The 20960-nt window shown below is 40.3% G+C and overlaps 4 protein-coding genes across 5 annotated transcripts; 2 read left to right on the plus strand and 2 right to left on the minus strand.

Annotated features, from left to right (window-relative positions):
* Positions 1-650: 650 nt before the first annotated feature.
* On the minus strand, positions 651-2150 carry LOC139062731 (high mobility group nucleosome-binding domain-containing protein 5-like). Its single transcript, XM_070544383.1, has 3 exons — positions 1854-2150; positions 1731-1797; positions 651-1634 (listed from the first exon to the last, which is right to left on the minus strand). Exons 1-3 carry the CDS (start codon positions 2148-2150, stop codon positions 1030-1032), a joined length of 969 nt encoding a protein of 322 aa, XP_070400484.1. The 3' UTR covers positions 651-1029.
* Positions 1618-4985, minus strand: LOC139062711 (muscle M-line assembly protein unc-89-like). The gene is made up of 3 exons (XM_070544362.1): positions 4417-4985; positions 4270-4349; positions 1618-3233 (listed from the first exon to the last, which is right to left on the minus strand). Exons 1-3 carry the CDS (start codon positions 4853-4855, stop codon positions 2781-2783), a joined length of 972 nt encoding a protein of 323 aa, XP_070400463.1. The 5' UTR covers positions 4856-4985; the 3' UTR covers positions 1618-2780.
* Positions 4986-6958: 1973 nt separating this feature from the next.
* otc (ornithine transcarbamylase) lies at positions 6959-13802 on the plus strand. 2 transcript variants are annotated; one of them, XM_015966210.3, is made up of 11 exons: positions 6959-7046; positions 10209-10346; positions 10421-10550; positions 10620-10701; positions 10995-11082; positions 11178-11331; positions 11400-11522; positions 11625-11678; positions 11749-11898; positions 13472-13609; positions 13705-13802. In XM_015966210.3, the coding sequence occupies exons 2-11, from the start codon at positions 10264-10266 to the stop codon at positions 13762-13764; spliced, it is 1062 nt and encodes a 353-aa protein (XP_015821696.1). In that variant the 5' UTR covers positions 6959-7046; positions 10209-10263; the 3' UTR covers positions 13765-13802. The 2 variants fall into 2 exon arrangements, with proteins under 2 accessions (XP_015821696.1, XP_054602809.1); XM_054746834.2 differs by lacking the exon at positions 6959-7046 and adding an exon at positions 7077-7204.
* Positions 13803-15846: 2044 nt separating this feature from the next.
* On the plus strand, positions 15847-20109 carry gpr161b (G protein-coupled receptor 161b). Its single transcript, XM_015966209.3, has 7 exons — positions 15847-15936; positions 16325-16363; positions 17351-17738; positions 18192-18913; positions 19006-19113; positions 19500-19625; positions 19782-20109. Exons 3-7 carry the CDS (start codon positions 17395-17397, stop codon positions 20051-20053), a joined length of 1572 nt encoding a protein of 523 aa, XP_015821695.1. The 5' UTR covers positions 15847-15936; positions 16325-16363; positions 17351-17394; the 3' UTR covers positions 20054-20109.
* The last annotated feature ends 851 nt before the right edge of the window (positions 20110-20960 follow it).

A 20960-nucleotide genomic window follows, 5' to 3' on the forward strand; every position in this document is an offset into this window, starting at 1 on the left:
ATTCTGAGTGGCCCTAAAATACAGTTATAGATCACTGGGTTCCATTTAGGACAGGATTGTATCTTTAATTAGGAAATGTCACAAGTTAGCTCCAAGCTGATTCAGTATTGTTTTAATGTTCCTGTTCATGTAGCCTGCATGTATGTAAACATCAGGTTGATCTCTAGACCCTCTATTTTATGTATTAGATACCAGCTTATAAGATAAAGTCATCATTATATACCAGCAGTCATATTTATGGAAATCCCATAATCATCAGGTGACTCAGCCTTCTCACACACTATAATTATGAGATGCCACATTATAACCATGTTATAATTAGGATTGTGATGACTGAATAATACTGTTTTCTTTGTGATTTTAATATCAGCTCACAAAAATAACTTCTGCTTCTTCCACTGCTAAAAACAAAACCATGCGACTGATTATAACATGGTTAGGGTGCATTGCATCATTAATGTGTTGCTAGGAAACAGCTCTAACTAGACTTGGTGAAATATTTACATCATTAGGAAACAGGAATAGGGCACGAACTTATGCATAAAACTCAGAATGTGTTTTGAAGTAGAGTTATTTTTTGTTTTTCAGATTTTTAAAACTGTTTTTATTGTGTGGATATGTATAGTGCTTAATTCAGTCTTTTTAAATGTTAAATTTAGTGTTTTTTATTGACGTTTTTTGGATTGTCTGCCACTGAAGAGATTTATTTTCTCTGACCGCCTGCCTCCTGAGACAGAGTGACTAAACATGCTGGGAATTCAAATTATCTGCATGGGGAAAAAAGACATTTAGATCAAACAAATGGTAAAAAGCATCAAATGAAACCGAATTTAGTTTCGTCTTTATTGCTCTTAAACACAGCAATGATTAGGGTTACTGATTATAATAATTAAGGTAAATTATCCTGAGCTGATTGTCATCCTTAAAGCTAATTCTCCTTCACAATTATAATTATGCAAATCTTTGATGCACACAACAATCAGCCTATTTTACAGCTCTGCTCAGATTAACATCTATTTACAGGAAGCGTCAGGTTACGCTTCCCAGATTTACAAAGTATTTTCTTTTGCAGCTCCTCTGTTTCCTGAAATATGACAAGCATGAGCTACAAAAGACAGAAATTGGTAACAATTTAAATATTAAATGAGCAGGCTCCAGATCCTGAGAGTGTATTTTACTTTCTTCTTCTTCCTCTACCCCTTCATTCATCTCATTGTCATTTTCTTCACTTTGGTTGCTTTCAGTTTGTTTCTCGTTTTCATCATCATCATCACTTCCACTCTCTTCCTCTGCAGGATCTTCTACATTATCTTCTTCCTCATTCTCTGTTCTCTCTTCCTCTTCCTCCTCTTCTCCACCTTCTTCCTCCTCTTCCTCTCCACTGGCCTCTTCCTCTGTTGTTTTATTTTCAGTCTTAGAATCGTCTACAGAAACTTCCTCTCCCTGGTAACTTTTATTGTTTTCTTCCTCCTCCTCAAACTCTTTTTCATCACCATCTTCTTCTCCCTCACTATCCTCTGTCTCTTCATTTTTGTCAGATTTGTTCTCATCTTCCTCACTTCCTTCTTCAGATTTAACTTCTTCATCTCCTTTTGAAGATTGTGCTGTGTCACTTTCCCCCTCTTCCTCTTCCTCTGAAACTTAGCTCTCAGTGTGTGCATGCTCTGATTAATCACTGCTTGTTTCTTCTTCTTCATCCCTCTCCCCATTACTTATCTCCTCTCTTTCACCTTCATCATCATCATCTGCTTCACTCACTTCAGAATCACTTGGTCCTTCACCTGCTTCCAAACTGTTCTATTCTTCCTCACCTTCATCTTCCTCCCCAGTGCTGGAGCTTGTTTTCTCCTCACCATCTTCTTCCTCCAATTCACTACTTTGTTCTTCTTCAGCCTCCACATCTCCACTCTCTCCTTCTTCTTCCTCCCCTTTTGTTCCTCTTTCTCACTGATCGTTTTATCTCTCTTAAAAATGCTCCCATCTTCACCTCCTTCTTGTTCCTTTTGGAAAGTTTCATCATCCTCCCTGGTCTGCTCAGATATCACACTTGTCGCTGCTTCCTGTTCTGATGGATCTTCTGTGAAATGCTCTTTTTCCTGGATGCTGGTTCTTAAATCTGACTGATCAACTTTCTGTATGCCGTATTCCATCCCATTTGAGGTGAAATGTGATGAAGAGGAGGAGGTGGAGGACTGCTGTGAAACAGCTGTCTGCTTTGTGAATTGTTTGATTCTGAGGTGTTTTAGGTTGTGTAGATTTGTCCAGACCAGTCACAACCTCACTGAGGAGCCCAACAGCCCCTGCCACACCAACAGCAGGAAGAAGAGATGCTGCTGACACTTCTTGCCACTTTGGAATCTAACCTACGAGAACCCACCCGATTGGCCAAATGGGTGAAGAGCTCTATTTCATTTGTTAAACATCATGCTTCTGTTTGATTGACAGAACGCATTATGTGAAGCAAACATATGAGCTGACCATTCATTGCGATATTTTTGTTCTTTGCGATATGCATATTGCTCATGCTGATATCGCGATAAAGATATATTTACGATATAATGTGCAGCCCTAGTTTTCCTTTATTTGAACAGGTGTAGATTTCACACTAGTTTGAGCGTGTTTCGTGTCCCGGATGGATCCTGATGCAGACGGAACGTTGCATTTCATCTTTGCTGGAGGCGATTTCGGCAGCTGTATCATGTTTTGCCCCTCTACTTCGTTAGAATTGACCATAATGTATATGTTTACATTTTCAACTGTTTGATCACCATCTGCGATCGTTAGACTGGACCTGCCTCGTCTGAAACCGGTGATGTCATTTTTTCTCTTCTTGGGGTTCCTCTCTTGAAATAATTTTCCGTGACTTTGTTGTTATTTTGGATACATTCTATCACCTGTTTTCTGGTGGTCTCACTCACATCAGTCTTCTGCACAGATGGTTGTGTTTTAGGACTAAAATGTGGTGATTTGCTCTTGTGTTTATCTGATGTAGAACTGGAAAGCAATGTTTGAGCTTTTCTTTCTTTTGGAGTTTTAGTTTTAGGAAACTCCTCCGTAATCCGCTGGTCTTTAGATGTGACTCTGTGTTTTCCTTTTGCTGTCTTTGGAGAGCTGGAGCCTGTCAGAAGCTCAGTCGGTAAGGCTTTACGAGAGTTCCCGCTGGACTGGAACTGGTCTGAGTGTGTCGCTGCCTCATTTGCAGTTCGTCTAAAAGCTCTGCGCCTTTTCTGTTCCTGTAATACATCACATAACGTAAAAAAAAAAGAAAACAGGCATAAAAAAGAATGATTCAGTATAAAACTATACAAACACTGGGAATGCCTTTAAAAGTAAAGATTTAAGTGCTTTTTAATTTACTTTATTTGTCGGACTGTCTTTGTGTAACACACTTTGAAAATAATCACCAATACATGTGAGAAACTGCAGATAGATGTTAGATCATGCAAATAAAGCATACAATAAAGATGAAATCACTTTTAAGGATGTTCAAAATTACAAAAAAACTCAACGTTTAATAGCTTGAACACTTTTCAAATTTGCCAAATTGAGAAATTTACTGAAATCCTGATTTCTGATCCCCCGCAGAGTCATTCTGGGTTTTATTTTTCATCGTGTTGAAATACAGCTTCTCATGTAGCACTTCGGATAAAACAGGAAGAGGCTCCACATGTTGGAGAAGACTGGTGCTCCTGACAATGTGGGGAAACTCCTCCACCGCTTGCTTCATCGCTACGCTGGCTGTGGAAACGCTGATGAGATGTGGCGAGATTCCTGCCAACTTTTCCAAAGCAATACTAATGTGTAGATCATGTTTGTGTAACTGCAAAAGCTGTGTGTGTGTGTGTGTGTGTGTGTGTGTGTGTGTGTGTGTGTGTGTGTGTGTGTGTGTGTGTGTGTGTGTGTGTGTGTGTGTTGACAGAAGCGTGAGGGAGAATCATCGGACATTCTGAGGAAAATAATGTGGAAAATAAAGAAACCAGAATTCTATTCACTGTTAGACTTCAGTGTCATACACAGTGGAAAATATCCACACACACACACACACACACACACACATGCTGAAGTAAGCACAATTCCTGGAAAAGTCAGTGAGTGTGCTCAACTTTGCAACTTCCTGCCCTGGAGTATTTTAATTTGGAGCAGAAAGAAGAAACCTTCAGGGGGAAACTACACTCAGCAGACTCTATATTAATGATGCTCTGGATGCTGTTCTGCATTTATCAAAGAGAAACGGTTGCACACAAGCTATTAAAAAGTATTTTTTCTTACCTTATATGGCAAAGAGTTAGAAGAATTCCCTTTACTCTCCACTTCTTGAGTCTCGCCTGGTTGTTTCTCAAATGTTTCACCTTAGAAGAAACAGAGTTTTATAAACTCCTGCATATTTTATCGCCATCATTTAACAGGTTCATTTACCTGCGTGAGGCTCCTCTTCATTGAGGCTTTTATTGGAAACATGGATCGGGGGTCTGGTGGGGCTGCAGGGCTCTTTAGGTGGAGAAACTTTGTCTTTTAAGCCGTTTTCAGTGGCTGCTGCTTGGTATCTTCTGGTTTTTACATTCCTTTTCATAAACGCAGGAGTACTGAGGTTATATTTAGTGACAGATCTGGTTAGAGCTATTGGAGAAGGCAGCTTTTTGGATTTAGACCAGAAGCGGTGGAAGCTTTTCTCTGACATGAGTGTGATGATGGGGGGCTTGGTGACTCTGAGAAAAACACCAAACTGAGGGGAGAGCGAATGAGATCTAGGGGATAAAAGTGGGGTTACGTTTGTTTCTGATTTGTGTTTGGGCGAAGGTGTAGGGCTGGGAACATCATTTGAAAATGTCTTTTTCTTTGGGATGTTCCTGGACATTTGCCCCGAGGCGTTCAGGAACCCAGAGTTAAAACGAGGAATATTCTGAGACAACTCCCCAAACAGCTCCACAGAAATGTTCTGAAAGACAAGAAATGAATCTCTGCAGCCCCATCAAAATGATGACGCAGCAGAGCAGAATACTAGTGCAACACTACCCCCTACTGGAGTTACACAGATCTGCAACAACAAAAACTAAAATTTACTTTATTTACTTTTTCATGTTTTTCTGTCTTTTATATTATCCTTTTATGTTTCTGCAGAAGACGAATCAATGCATTTTAATAACTATTTATATGAAAAAAATTAATAAACTTAGGGCATGTGCTTAGAAATTTAGTACAGAGAAGCAGATCCTCACTTTTTCTCTGCGACGGCCTCGAGCAGCCAGGGCTGAGAGTGGAATGGCTGGATCTGGATCAGTGAGTGAGTATTTTAACAGATTTTCTTCTCCTGTCGTCTCCAAGTAGTCTCCGATTAGGGCTTCCTTCTCTGGAATAACATCCAGACTCTGTGCTGGTCTGGGCACAGCCAGGACCAGCATGTGATGATCGCTGCAGGACACCTGAAAATCATAAAATCTTATGTAGATACAGGACAAAGTGTCCTGTAAGTAATGATGAAGGAAGTCAACAAAGACAAGATTTATATGTGTTCCTCAAACGTAACATGTTGAAAGCTGCATCACTTACCTACTGACTGAACGCTGTAGTTTTGGAAGTGTCTGCAGAGGGTTGGGGTGAATTGATTGAAGTAGTTCTCCTCCCCCAAACCCAGTTTTCCATGACGGCCATCACCAAAAGTGTAGAGCAGCCCAACACCTGTGGAGGAGGACAAACAGGATGATTAATGCACGGCACATTTTATGAGACTGATCTTCAGAGATGCTCACCTGTGATCACAGCGGTGTGGTTTTCTCCACAGGCGATGCGTTGGATGCTGATGTTGTGGAAGTGCTGCAGACGTTTTGGAGAATTAACTTGAAACAGAAATGTTGCATGTCCCAGCTGACCGTACTGACCCCTGCCAAATGTGTAAACATCTTCTCCTGGCATAAAGCGAGACAAATAACTGAAATTATCAAAAGTATAATTTCACAAATTAGAAACAACATCAGAAATGTAAGCGTTTTGTGATAAGAAATTATTTTTATCCCTGTGAGAGCCACAGTGTGCTCCCCTCCACAGCACACCTGAGTGACATGTCCCAGAATGCCTTGCAGCCGCTGAGGAACTCTGCGATTGGCCAGCTGCTCCACCTGCAAACCAAGTCTTCCATTCGTCCTTTCACCAAACGTGTAGAGATTCCCATGTACTGAAACCCAGATACTGGTTTCTAACTGGTGAGTTTCTACTGGTTTATGCTTACCATAAACAGGTGTCTCACCTGTGACCAAAGCTGAGTGACGGAGTCCACAGGAGATCCATTCCATTGCCTGCCCAAAGCTCACCTCTCTGGGTTCTGATGCAAAGCCGTCGGCCCCTAAATCAATCTCCACATGTACAGCCTCCCGTCTTCTGCATAAACCATCAAACATCTGCAGAAACACGCTCTATGATCACTGGTCACACCTGTCAGGGCAGCGGAGGTGCAGCGAAGGTGCAGCGAGCTTTTTGATAGGCGCCGGGTCACGGAAGGGACGAAGAAGCTGAAAGGATTTGATGTTGCTGAAGTGACCCAAACCGAGCTGACCCTTCTGGTTACTACCAGAACTGTACACTCTGTTCCAAATAATAAAAAAAAGTTTAAATGTGCATCTTACATGTGCAGATGATAGTGTGATCTCTCCCACAAGCCACAAGCTTCACCTTTTCAGATTTTAAGGCTGAGAGAAATAAAGCTGAAATAGTTTAGATATTTTTTTAGCTAAAACACCAAAATCGTTCTAGTTTTGCTGTATTTTTAAACAGAAAATACATTGCTTGAGCACCTGCCCCTTTTGTCCAAAGTGCCCAAAGTGCCCTTTTTTCATCCAAAACTGTCATACTTGGATACAGGTCAGGCATTAGGACCATGTGGAGGCAGCCTCCTCAAGCTGAACCCTTAGACCCACCCACAAGCTCACTGATTAGCTTTGCCACGTCATGCCAACGTCTGATTGGCTGTGCCTGCTGTCGCTCTAAATCTGTCTCCATGGAGATGACTGAAACCTGTGTTTTGCTTGTTGGCAGGAGTCTGCGCTCATCTAGCTGTGAGTTTTTTATTCTGCCTGCATCATGTCAGCTGGATGGATTTTAACATCAGAGCTTTTGTTTACATTAACATTTGAGTCTGTGGTTAGTGCGTGTTGGTGTTGAGCAGAGTCAGCGTGTCTGAGACAGAAAAGAGGACACAGAGATTCTCGGCATGGTAACTTCTGAATAACTAATCGAATGAAAATAGTTCCAGCGGTTTCTAAAAGCACATAAAACGAGCTTTCCTGCGAGGTATTACATGGTGTAATTCATGTTATTCCGAAAATCGCTATTAGAGGGAAAGCAGTTTTTCAGCTTCACGGGAAACGGAGCGAACCACGACGGGAGAGTGGAGAACGAAGCGGAGGAGATAACTAATCATCTGCATCAGCACCTTTCTATAACTTTATCTCAAAGAAAATCCACCTTAATCACGTGTCCCAGAAGTTTCTGGTGACATAAGGGACTGATCACTGTCAAACTTTTATCAACTATTTACTGAATGTAAGATTCAGCTTTACTCCAGCATTATTTATACGTACAATAAATATTTTTTAGCTGAAAATATAATTTTATATCCGTGCAGAATTTTATTAGTTGACTTTTTGTCATGAAATGTTTAGATTTCACCTTTTAGTATTACTTTTCAACTGGCTTATCAATAATTATAATGCTGGTAGAAATTTCCATACAGTTGTGATGATGTGTGAGTGTTATTTTATGTTACCTAATATTTATTTTTACTCCATGCCATTCTCTGAACCAGAGCATAGACCTGCCTGTGGTCACAGACAGGCCTGCAGTCATTAAACTGATAAACGCGAGGCAGGGTTCACACTGTTTTCTGACTGTTTGTTAATGAAGTTCAGAGTTTAAACTGTTCATTTGAAATAGTTTGACCAAGTACTTTTGAGGTTCCTATTTAGTAATAAATGTAAAAAATTAAAATCTGTATTTTTTTTTCATTTAAGCTGCATTTTTACAGACTTTGAAAAACGTAAATACTAAATACAAACCAGACACTGAAAGCTGAGGTTGTTCTGAAAAAAGGAGCAGTTACAAATATTTTGAGCTTTTTGGTACTATTTCACAGCCAGAAAAAACAAATAGCAGTTATATTTATGGTCATAAGAGGGTTAAACATGTGATGAATGTTCTGCCCACGAAGAGATGGTAAAAGTGAATGTGAGCATAACTGCATAAGTTTTATGACTTTATTATGTTTTTTTATTGTTGACTATTATGTTATTGTTCTAACACTAGAAATAAATAATGAGGTAAATATTGCGGATCAGCACCATGAAGCAAAGTATGTGCAGTATTCTGGAAATGGTATGAAATGAGAGAGAGAGAGAGAGAGAGAGAGAGAGAGAGAGAGAAAGAGAGAGAGAGAGAGAGAGAGAGAGAGAGAGAGAGAGAGAGAGAGGCCTTCTGTAAAGGGCGTTGTTGGTAGCAGAGCTCTCATGTTTAGTGTTAAGTTCAGAGTGAGATCAAGGAATTGGATCAGGAATTTCCTACAGACAGGAAAAGATCTCAGCTAACGTAGCTGTAGATCACGCTGGATAACTTCCTGTGGTTGCATTTATTTGACTTATTTTATTTTATTCATATTTTATCACCTCTTACATGAGCTGTCTCTTGTCAATTTCGAATACAAATACAGGTAGAAGGACAATTTGGGACCAGCTCAGTGGCCTCATGGTAGTGTCCTCCCTGGGACTGTGCAATCAGGTTTGATTCTTGGTCGGGTCAAAGACTTTAAAAATGGGTCCCAATGCCTCCCTGCTTGACACTCAGCTTTAAGGGTTGGATTGGGGGTAAAACCACCAAATAGTTCTAGAGCACAGCCATTGCTGTATCTCACCACTGCCCTCCATTGAGATCACCAGTATGTGATGATGACTATGGGACTTTCTCTATTTTTTTTTCTTCTTTTTTAATGCATTGCATCACCACCTGGTATCAAAACAGGACTCAGTATTGTAAGAAAATCAAAAATCAAACAACTTGGATTCAGGTCAGGGGCAAAAATATAGTTGTAACATAAGTCAGCTTTAAAAACTAAAACAACTTTTTATGAACTAACGTTACCTTAATTAATGTCATATTTTTCCTAGTTTGCATTATGTTGTTTGAAACCAAGGGTCTCATTATCTGAATTTTTTAACTTGTTGCATCATGAATCTGTTAAAAAAAACTTTGCTCTATATGTGCCCCTTTTTTAACTTTGGGCACCCGCCCCTTCAAAGGTCTCTGCACGGCCCTGCCTCACACGAAGACAAATCTAAAATAAGAATGTCTAACTATAAATTCAATTTCGGTTTTAAAGTGAATGAAAGCAGTTGGGACAGGGGCTTAATTAAGTCAAGTCTATGGGAATTGGGTATTCTTTATTCTGGACCCTTAGTCCAATTCACAGAAGTAGAGAGAGAAAAAAATACACTGTACAGATCAGATCAAATGAAATGAGTACAACATACGTGTGTGTGTGTGTGTGTGTGTGTGTGTGTGTGTGTGTGTGTGTGTGTGTGTGTGTGTGTGTGTGTGTGTGTGTGTGTGTGTGTGTGTGTGTGTGTGTGTGTGTGTGTGTGTAAGTGATTCAAACTTTGCAATGGAAGAATTTGGTCCAGTTTTCTCTAGGTTAATTCGGTAAACCTTGTTTTAAAAAGCTTAATTTCAGTCTTGATTTTACATAAATAATTTAAACATTTAAAATAAATTCCTCATTTCTCAGACTAGACTTTCAAATTAAATTTGAGGCCACCAAAGATTCTAATACATTTTCAAAAAAAATTGCAGCATGTTATGTTTTGTGTCACACCCCCGGATGACACCACGCTGCCTGGTGGACACCCAATGGTGGACGCACGTGTTCGGAGACCTTTGTGGGTCCGCTCCTTTTCCTGTCTCCGGAAGAAAAAGGACAAACGAGAGAGAACGTTCTCTCCTAAAGTGGTTACTTAGAATTCATACATTGAATAAATTTCAAAAAACCAGAGCAGTTTTACAGAGCTGTAGAAGTATGTTGTGTATTTGGCAGAATCACGCTAATCTCACAGCTGAATTTCAATTATCGCTTTTAGACTCCGCTCACTCAGTGTACCGTTATGTTCGTGGTGAAACAAAAGATGCGGATCTAAAAGCTTCACTGATCGAAAAAAAATCATCTCTTTCCATAGACTGAAAAAATCCCGAGAAACTCTCATCATCATCTCCGACTGAGACTGAGCTACGATGCCTTTAAAGATGTTGTCTGACAGGAATCGGATTTTAAAATGCCTGAATTATTTTCATTCCAGATGGAACCGAGGATTTGTGTGAGTAACGCCAAACTTTATTCAGAAAAAAGGTGAGAATAAAACCAGTTTAATTAATTCTAGTTTCTTTTCAGCACTTCCTTTAATTCTGTGAACTTAAAAGGCCGCAGCTGCCTCACTCTTAAAGACTTCAGCTCAGATGAAATTAAGAGGCTCTTATGGGTGTCGGAGGACCTCAAACATCGAATAAAGCACGAAAAACAGGTACAAACATGACTTTGTATTAAATCACTACTCTGTGATCCTCGTTTAGAAACCCTGTTTCTATTTCAGTATTTGCCTCTCCTACAAGGAAAGTCCATCGCCATGATATTTGAGAAGAGGAGCACCAGAACAAGAATGTCCACAGAAACAGGTGCTGATTTTACATTTCAGCATCAGGCTCAGTTTATACATTTCTGTCACAAATAGATTAGAAAAGAAAACATTAAAAGTTTGTGGGAAAGCTCATCTGTTGCATGTTTTAAACAGAATGTGTTCTGTTGTTCACGGGCCTGAAACCTTTCATCCCTGCTATTGTTAACAGGAACAAAAGAGCTGCTGAAAGGCAAATTCTAGTGCAACAACTTCCTGATTAATTTCTCTGATTTATTTGTTTCCTTTTATTACTTTTTATTGTTAAAACTGTTTCCTGTATAATTATTTCAGGTTTTGCTTTGCTGGGTGGACATCCTTGTTTCCTCACCTCCCAGGACATCCATTTGGGCGTGAATGAGAGTCGTACCGATACAGCAAGGTGCGTCTTTTGATTTCCTTCCAGAGACATTTTTTAATAATTTTCTTAATTTAGTTTTAAATAAGTTGCATGCCATGTATAATCTGTCTCCTCAGGGTTCTGTCAGGACTCTGTGATATTGTTTTGGCCCGAGTGTACAGCCACTCGACGCTGGAGGAGCTGAACAAGGAGGCTTCTATCCCCATCATCAATGGCCTTTCAGACCTGTATCACCCCATCCAGATTCTGGCAGACTTCCTTACCTTACAGGTGTGTTATTTTCTACAATGTTCATCTAGATTACAGTATTTATCTCACTAACTCGATTATCATTACAGGAGCATTATGGATCGCTCAGTGGACTGACGGTGAGCTGGATTGGAGACGGGAACAATGTCCTCCACTCTTTTATGATGGCTGCAGCCAAACTGGGCGTTCATCTTAAAATTGCTACACCAAAAGTTTGCCTTGTTGAATTTTTTATGCAATTTTCTAATTTGACCATTATTTTTTCTCATTTTTAGATTCTTTTGACTTTTTAATGTCTGATTTGTTTTACACAGGGGTATGAGCCTGAGCAAAGTGTCATTGAAGAGGCAAAGAAGCAGTCCGAGCTTGTGAGGTTCACAGTTTAAACTGTAAACAGGCCAAAGTTTTTAAAACTTAGTAAACAAATTTCTGTCGTAGCACGGGACTCAACTTGTTCTGACATCTGATCCAATGGAGGCAGCCCATGGCAGCAATGTGTTGGTGACTGACACCTGGGTCAGCATGGGTCAGGAGGAGGAGAAGAAGAAGAGACTCAAAGACTTCAAGGGATACCAAATTACCATGAATGTATGACCTTTAATTTTCTTCAAACATCAATAGAAAAGGGAATGAGTTAATTTTAATTTATTAATATATTTTTATTTTATAAAAAGTTTTCAAACCAATACACTCCTCCCTGGGCGGCCACCTTATCATGGTGGAGGGGTTTGAGTTTCCTAATGATCCTAAGAGCCAGGCTGTCATGGGCTTTTTGCACCTTGTAAGGTCATCCAAGGCAAACAAGTCCTAGGTGAGGGATCAGACAAAGTGCAGCTTAAAGAGCCTTTATGATGATTAACATGAATGGAAACTGCGTTCCCTCACGGTAGGGCCTCCCTTTGGCACCAGACCTATACGTTGGCGAGCACCTGTTGGCTTTTACCCATTGAGTCCAATTGGGTACAGCCCAATGAGGAAACATGGGTCCCTCTTCACATTGAGCCATCACTCGATGTGAGATGAACAGTGGTCTAAGTGTCCATGGCAGTCTGATTCTTTTCTACAAAAGCTGGCTCTCGGTACATGGAATATCACCTTTCTTGTTGGGAAAAAGCGAGTGGATGATGAGCAAGACTGAGAGGTTCCAGCTGTTGGACTCACCTCAATGTACGGCTCTGGCTCCAAAACCAGTTTCCTCAAGAGGGGTTGGACACTCTTCCACTAGAGTTGCCCCCGCTGAGAGATTTCAAGCAGGAGTGATGGCCCCATCGTGAACATCATGGTAGCCTCCCACATATGTGTGGGTAGACCCTGCCTGTGTTTAGTGCTCATGCACCAAACAACAGGTCAGATTACCCGTCAGTTTTGCAGTCCACGTGACTCCCTTGCTTTTCTCACAGAGCAATAACAATGAGAACTGAAGAGATGTGGTTAGGTTTTGGTTACCCCGTATCTGAACTTCAGTGTGATTTGTTTTTTGGGGTTTTTTTTTTTTTTGTTTTTTGTTTTTTTTACTTCTGTTCGACATCCGCCCCCAGGGTCGATGAGATTCACTTGCACGTCTATGGGAGTAGATTTGTGCCAATAGGATCAAGAAAAACACGTCCTTGCGGCTCTGGATGTTTTGGGGCGGTGATGATTGATGCAGCTCTGCAATATTGTGTGTCATCCTTATTTTATTGAAGCTTAAAAAAACTCTTAATCTTTTTTTGTCCTCTTTGGGAATTTTAATTTTAACTAGGAGAAGAAGGAAATTGATTTATAAATTTAAGAGTTCTTTTGTAGAAACACTTGAAGTTGGCATTTTTAACATGGGAGTCAGTGGGAGTTAGCTCTGTTGTGGGACCAGCTCCTGGTGGATGAGGGGAGAATTGCAATTTGTCACTTCCACGTTGGCTTCACTTTCGACTGGCAGAGTTTGCCCTTTGGTTGGATAGCACCGAATAAAACTAAGTCTCCATCGTGGCAGCAAGTGACTTTTAAACGGGTTTAAGTGAATAACTTAAAACAAACATTTCTACATTGTACGCATTCTCACTGATGCCCACTCATGGAGGAGTTTATTGTAAGAAAAGGTGTGCAAACATCCTATTTTGTCTTGGCAAAGCTACAGTTTCATGAATGAGTTCTGTTGTCATGTTTTGGATCTGGTGGATTACAGACTGGAAGTGTAGCCAAACCAGACTGGACCTTCCTTCACTGTCTTCCTCGAAAAATGGAGGAGGTGGATGACCAGGTGTTTTACTCATCTCGCTCTCTTGTCTTTTCTGAAGCAGAAAATCGGAAATGGACCATCATGGTGGGTAATCTGTATTACTTTTAAAATGTATGCAAATTGGTTTGTGATATGTCAGAATATTCTATTTGCTAATCCCTTCAATTGACCTCTTTTAGGGACTTATGGTGTCTCTCCTGACTGACTACACTCCACAGACCCCCATGCTGAAGTTTTAACCTCTTGACCTAATAGTTTATAAAACAAGTGTTTGCTTTTATGTAGTTTTTTTCTGAAAATAACTTTTTTGTGCTGTTCATCCATTAAAACAGATCTAAACAGGATGGAGCAAGTGAGGCCTAATATTATCTTGTTTTAACAAGTTTTTCAAGATGCAAAACAACCAGCCAATCACAATTTGGTGTGGCAGTATTTTAGGCTATGATACTGAAATGCTCAACGATTCAAAAATCCACTTTTACAATTTAAAGGTGCAATAAGTAAGAATTTCACTGTGGAAAACAGATGAAACTTGGAAAATTACAATATGGTGCAAAATGACATTTATTTTAGTAATTCAGTAATTTAGACTGAGACCGTTAAAAGCGCAGGAACCCTTTGCAGGTTGATGTCTGGCAATCACCGAGTGGGCCAGTTGAGCAACAGCCAGGCCACCAGAAATTGTCCCGGTGCTCCCGATGGCCAGTCCACCACTGGTAACAGATACTCTGCTGCCTTGTTTGTTTTGATACATGGATTGCAGTACCCAAATTTGATCACAGGATGTCCTTCTTACTTCACACAAATTTAACAAAATTGCATGTTGACTTGTACCAGATTTCAGAATGAAATACATTTTCTACAGCATAAAATTACTTTGCAGATTTGTTTTAAAATGAAAAAAAAAAATGGGATCTGAGTACTAGTTTGTGATATTAATCAGTTTGCTGTACACATTTATCATTTGACTACCACAAAAGTAATTTGATGCACAAATCCTGTTTATGTATTTATTTGGCATACTGTTGGAGGACCCATAATCTGGAAAGCCTTTTTAAAGCTTCTCTGTCTTTTGGAGTTTTAGTTTTAGGAAACTCCTTTGTAATCTTCTGGGGTTTATTTAAGACTGCATTTTCCTTTTCCTTTGTTTGGAACTCACACTTATTTCTTTGCAGAGCCTGTCAGTAGCTCAGTCAGTAAGGCTTTATGAGAGTTTCCACTGGACTGGAACTGATCTGAAAACACTTGCTGCCTCTTTTACTGTTCGAAAGCTCTGCCCCTTTTCTGTTCATGTAATACATTACATTAAGTAAAAAAGAATGAGAACAGGCGTGAAAAATAACATTTAATATGAAACAATGCAAACACTATGAATGCCTAAATAAATAAAAGCTTAAAATGTGTGTTTGAACGCCTTTAATTCCTATTTGTTTACTTGATTTGTATATGCTTGGCATAATTTTTTACATTGTGGCACCAAATTTATTTTACTTGTCTCATCTGTTAAATCAATTGGGACCTAAATCATTATTTCACTTGTTATGTTCTGATTATTAATATTAAATCATGGCTGAAATGGATTTTCAGCAAGGACTAACAAGTCTGAATTCCATAAAAAAGTTCCTATACAGCTTTAGATACCTTGGAGGCTTGTTATTTCTGGCTGCTCCTAATAGTCTCCTGAGATTGGCGATTGGTCCCTAATGAGCTCAATTGAAAGGATTAGCAAACAAAATATTCTGACAAATTAAAAACCAATTTGCATAAATACGTACATATATCTTTTCCCAGGCTCCGTCAAGTCTGCCAGCTGACCTGTACACACACAGTTCAAACTTCTGCAGAGAACCTTGTTTGGACTGCTTCTTTGCTTCTTCAATGCCTTTCATCAGGGTCATACTCTGTGAAAAACAAATGAAAACTTTAAAAATCACAAGATTCTAAAGATTAGACAAAAGGATAGTTTTTTTGTTTTATATATATGAGAAAACCCTTTGATGTAGCAATATTGAGATGAATACCCAGTTTGGCTGCAGCTGTCATAAAAGAGTGGACATATGTGCCATCTCCAATCCAGGAAAGGAAGGAAATCAAAAGATGCACCTCAAAACTTTTTTGTAAGACAAACGTTCGCGGGCTTAAATATGTTTATCTTCCACAGTTATTTGAAAATATGGTAATGTTAGTAATTCTGAAGCTCACTTATGGTTGCAGGTCCTTTGCCGGAAATGGGAACATTTTCCTGCACAACACCTCATTTCTGATTGGAAGACGTATGATGACGAATTTTTGCGCGAATCTATGATCTCTACGTGTGTGGTCCGCTCCAGCAGCGAGGCGTCTGTGAACTGTTGCAGAGCGTCATTTCGTTTTGGTCATCATGAATGTTCATGTTTATTCAAACAGTTTAGGTAACAAAACAACAAATTACTTTTACATTTCATTTTTGAAACCGAATGAAAAAGACATGAGGGTTTTTAGAAACAAATACATCGGAGAGGTTACAAAATGCGTTATGGCTTAAACAACGCAATCCCGTTGAAGATGTCAGATGAGTAGATGTAGAAATGAAAGCGGAGCAGTTTCCCTCCACGACCACCCACGCACACAGTGGGAATAGAAGTTTAGGTGGGAGGTGGAGGAGGACGCCATTGCAGCCACAGCTGGCTGTTGGAGAGGGATGAGCGATACCAAACATTTGCTTTTCAGCACTAGCTTTGTGCTTTTTTCTGCCATTCTCTCCCCTCCTAGAGCGTAGTGTGGAAACATAAAAGTAACATGGACGTTTTGTCTTCGCAGAAGAGAGAAATGTGGAGCCGAAGCGCCGAACAAAAGCAGGTAAAGAAACGAGTTCGAGGGAGGACAATGGGGGAAAGTTTTCGGCTAACGGGATGTTTAGCTAACGTGTTAACGGAACCGAGTATTTCTGCTTAATTCAACAACATTTCGGCTGTTAGCTGTGATTAAAAGTTGTGTTAGAATAACTTTTTGTACCTGACTCCCAGACACAAAGTTAGTTTATGGAGAATTTATGGTTCTGATGTTGTTCAAAGCTAACATTTGTTTATTTAATAGCCTGAAATCTGAGCACAACTTCGGATTTCAAGCTTTTTATTGAGGAACGAGATTTATCCTCCTCATGGACAAAATTAAAGACCCTTCTGTTTGAAAAGAGTTTATGTCCCTTGTTTGTAAATGTAACAAAGTTTGTGATCCATACAGACAAGTATGTGTTCGTTTACAAAACAAAACATTTATAATAATGCAGCTGCATAAATAAATATAGTTTTATAGATCTCAAATCTAAATCTACACAATTATGCTTTAGCATTAAGACTTTTTGGGTTCTTTTGGTGCATTTTACTTGAACTGTAAGTTTTATTGATAATTACTAAATGTATTGTGCATGTACTTTCGGGTGAATAACAGATTCTATATATTTATGTATTTTTATTTCTAATTAAATGTCTTCTTAGACCCAAATTCGGCTACTGACAGAAAAAGAAAAAAATTACAATTAAATCTGAACAAATGTTTATGTTTTTTTTTCTATTTCTGTAACTTTTAGTAAATAACAAAAAAGTAATTTGTGAACTCTAATATATGTTTTATAGGATTAAACAGCACTAAACAATTGGTTATCATTAGGAAATTGCTGTGGTATTTATTTTAGAAATATAATTCAGAAATCATGAATTTTATAATTAATAAAATATCCATGTTTTTTCTAGAACTTTTGACTCATTCAGGAGGTAAAATATGGTTAAAAAGTCAATTTTTCTGGTGGGTTCTTCATGATCGTGATGGTGAGTTTGTCCTTTGCAGTCTCCCACTCTTGAGTCACCCGTCCGGTGGACCAGTCCCTCACCATGAACACCACCAGAAACTGCACTCCGGCGGGGAATGGCGAAGGTCTGGCAGCCTTGGAGTCCGTGTCCATCGTGACCATCACTCTCCTGGCCTTTATGGGGAACCTGCTGATTGTGGTGACCCTTTACCGGAGGCCGTACCTCCTCACACCCAGCAACAAGTTTGTTTTCAGCCTGACGTTGTCCAACCTGCTGCTGTCGGTTCTGGTGCTGCCGTTTGTGGCTGTGAGCTCAGCGAAGAGAGAGTGGGTGTTCGGGGTGGTTTGGTGCAATTTCACGGCTCTGCTCTACCTGCTCATCAGCTCAGCCAGCATGCTCACCCTCGGAGCTATTGCTATTGACAGGTGAGGCCCAACTTACATTTGTAGTTATAAGTTATTTTGGCATTATTTATCTTGATTTATAGACTTTTATTTAATGGAACAATCAATTATCTGACTAATATTTGCCGAAATTCCTGTTGTAAATAACTTGAGGTAAACCCTGCATCATTTCGTTGTTCCCAGGAATCACAAAGCTTCTACTGTCCACACTGCTGCAAACGTTTTCAGCAGGCCTCCCAGTTCTCTGTTTTCCTAATTACCCTAGGCACCTTTGGGGATTTCTGATTACACAGAAACTTTTTGTTCTCCTTCCAAGCTCCCTTCTCTTAGCTGTGTTTGCATCTTTTAGCAAAAAATGCAGTATTATTCCCCACACACACACACACACACACACACAGCTTTTATTTTCAGCATCACTCATCAGCCTCTGTTAGAATCTGAACTGTGCTGACTAATTCTGTCTGATCTGTGCAGGTACTACGCCGTGCTTTACCCGATGATCTACCCCATGAAGATCACGGGGAACCGGGCTGTGGTTGTCATAGTCTACGTGTGGCTGCACTCTTTGCTGGGCTGTCTGCCTCCTCTGTTTGGCTGGTCCTCCTTTGAGTTTGACTGCTTTAAATGGACGTGTGTGGCGTCTTGGTCCAAAGAGCCCAGCTACACGGCCTTTTGGGTAATTTGGTGCATGCTTCCCCCATTCTTCATCATGCTGATCTGTTATGGAGTCATTTTCCGTGTGGCTCGCATGAAAGCCCGCAAAGTACACTGTGGGACGGTTATTGTGACCCAGGATGACTCAACAGGAGGTCAAAGAAATGGGCGCAAGAACTCAAGCACATCGACCTCCTCTAACGGAAGCCGGCGGAGCCTCGTCTACGCGGGAAGTCAATGTAAGGCCTTAGTCACCATCTTGGTGGTGATCGGTACCTTCCTCGTGACGTGGGGGCCTTATGTCGGGGTGGTGTGTACGGAGGCTCTGTGGGGTCAGGGCAGCGTGTCTCAGGGACTGGAGACTCTGGTGGCGTGGCTATCTTTGTGCAGCGCCATGTGTCACCCACTCATCTACGGCCTGTGGAATAAAACCGTGAGAAAGGAGCTGCTGGGTATGTGCTTCGGAGATCGCTACTACAGAGAGTCGTTTGCCACAAGGCAACGAAATTCCCGCCTCTTCAGCATCTCCAACAGGATCACAGGTAGGGCTGCAGCAGGGTTTCTCTGTCACGTGATATAAATGATAGCTTTGTCATGTTCAACCATAAAATGTTTTTGTTTTTTTCCCCTTTAGACTTGGGTATGTCCCCCCACCTGACGGCCATGCTGGCTGGTGGAGGACACCTGTTGGCTCCAGGGAGCAGCACAGGAGATACTGGCTTCAGCTTCACTCAGGACTCTGGTATGTACCTGACACAGGCTGAAGAAAGACTCCTGATAACTGATTATAAAAGTGACATACTGCTTCTCAAAAAAAAAAAAAACCTTTTCATAACTTTTGCTGTTAAATTTCAATTCTGACTTGTATCGTCGACAAAGCAGAGAATAGCAGCAAGTTTCTACGAATCATTTGTATTCCTCCCAACCTGCCTTCTGAAACATTAATATGCACCTGAACTTGTAACTAATCATGACAGGATGTGGAACAGTTAAGTTACCCCCTGTTGTTAACGTGTTGTGTCTGCAGGATGAGGAAAAACATAAACCAGTCAGATTTGTGTAGCTTGTTATTGTAGTTGCACGTAAATACAAAGTTTCTGGCTTTAAGAGTGTTGGTTGCCCATGCAGGTACAGATGTGATGCTTCTAGAGAACTCCTGCACGGACTGCTCCTCCTTCCCACTGCACCATGGGAATCTGTCTGGGAAGAGGAGGAGCTCGGTCACCTTTGAAGACCAGGTGGAGCATTCCAAAGGTATTTATCATTTATCTCCCTGAAAGACATGATTAGAGACAAAGAAACATACTTCGTGTTTGGACAGTGAACTTGCTAAAGAGCAACAAAACAGCTCAGCAAACATAAGATTTGCCTTTTTTAATTCTTGTTAAAGTAATTGTTTTATTTCTTCAGCTGAAAACACGTCGTCAGTCCAAGTCCATGCAGAGGTTCATAAATCCCTCGACACCTTCGCTTCCTGCTTAGCAAAAGCCATAGAGAGCGACGCTAAGCTGGCACTGTTTGGGGAGAGTGTCTCTCTGCAGGGGGGATTCTTCACGGCGAGGGCGGCGCAGAGACCCAGATACCTGGACGGTCAGAGACTCAGGCTGGAGAGTATCGATGAAGGGATCGTTAAAGACAACGTAGAGGACGATGATCAGGATGTGGAAGAGAAACTTGTCTGAACCAGACAAACGTGTGTGTGTGTGTGTGTGTGTGTGTGTGTGTGTGTGTGTGTGTGTGTGTGTGTGTGTGTGTGTGTGTGTGTGTGTGTGTGTGTGTGTGTGTGTGTGTGTGTGTGTGTGTGTGTGTGTGTGTGTGTGTGTGTGTGTGTGTGTGTGTGTGTGTGTGTGTGTGTGTGTGTGTGCACTTCAAATAATAAGGATGAAACGCTGGTATCGAGTGTATTCTAGTAGGAAGCCTCAACTGTAGCTAAACTGGTTCTGTTATTAGTATTATTATAATTTGCTTTATATTTTTTGGGTGTGTTTAGGGGATGTGCTGCCTCTGGGCTGCATAATGTCAAAGAGTTAAAATAATGTATTTAATCCAGAAGATTTGCATAATTTCCCTGAGTTAAAACCTTCATTTACATTAAGAAAATGTAAGATTCCAAACAGCAAATGATGATCACAACAAATATTCTGCTGCATCAACATCTGATTAAAGTTGTTACTTTAACTTCAGAAGAAACTCCACATTATCTGCGAACACTGACCACTGTTCAGCCAAAATCTCCCATTTATTGGAATTTTGGTGCACAATGTGCAAGTGATGATTTAAATGTTATTGATTTTTGTCAGTTTCAGGGTTTTTGCTTGTTCATAATGTCTCCTCATCATGACCCACATCAAACACACAGACCAGTTTATTCTAACACACTTTGTTAATTTCACACACCTCAGGTCTGCTGAAAGTTTGTTTACTGATGCCTGAATCAGATCTGTCTGAGCTGAAGAAAGGTGCTTAGCATTTGTAACCAGATAGATGTTTATATTTGTAACGGGGTATAAATGTATTTGCACTTCATAGTTTCTGTACAACATGAAAGGAAATGGTTTGTTTCAGCATAACTGGTATGATAAACTTGTC

Source organism: Nothobranchius furzeri, chromosome 14 (genome assembly GCF_043380555.1).
Source record: "Nothobranchius furzeri strain GRZ-AD chromosome 14, NfurGRZ-RIMD1, whole genome shotgun sequence".
In the NCBI taxonomy this organism is placed as follows: Eukaryota; Metazoa; Chordata; class Actinopteri; order Cyprinodontiformes; family Nothobranchiidae; genus Nothobranchius; species Nothobranchius furzeri.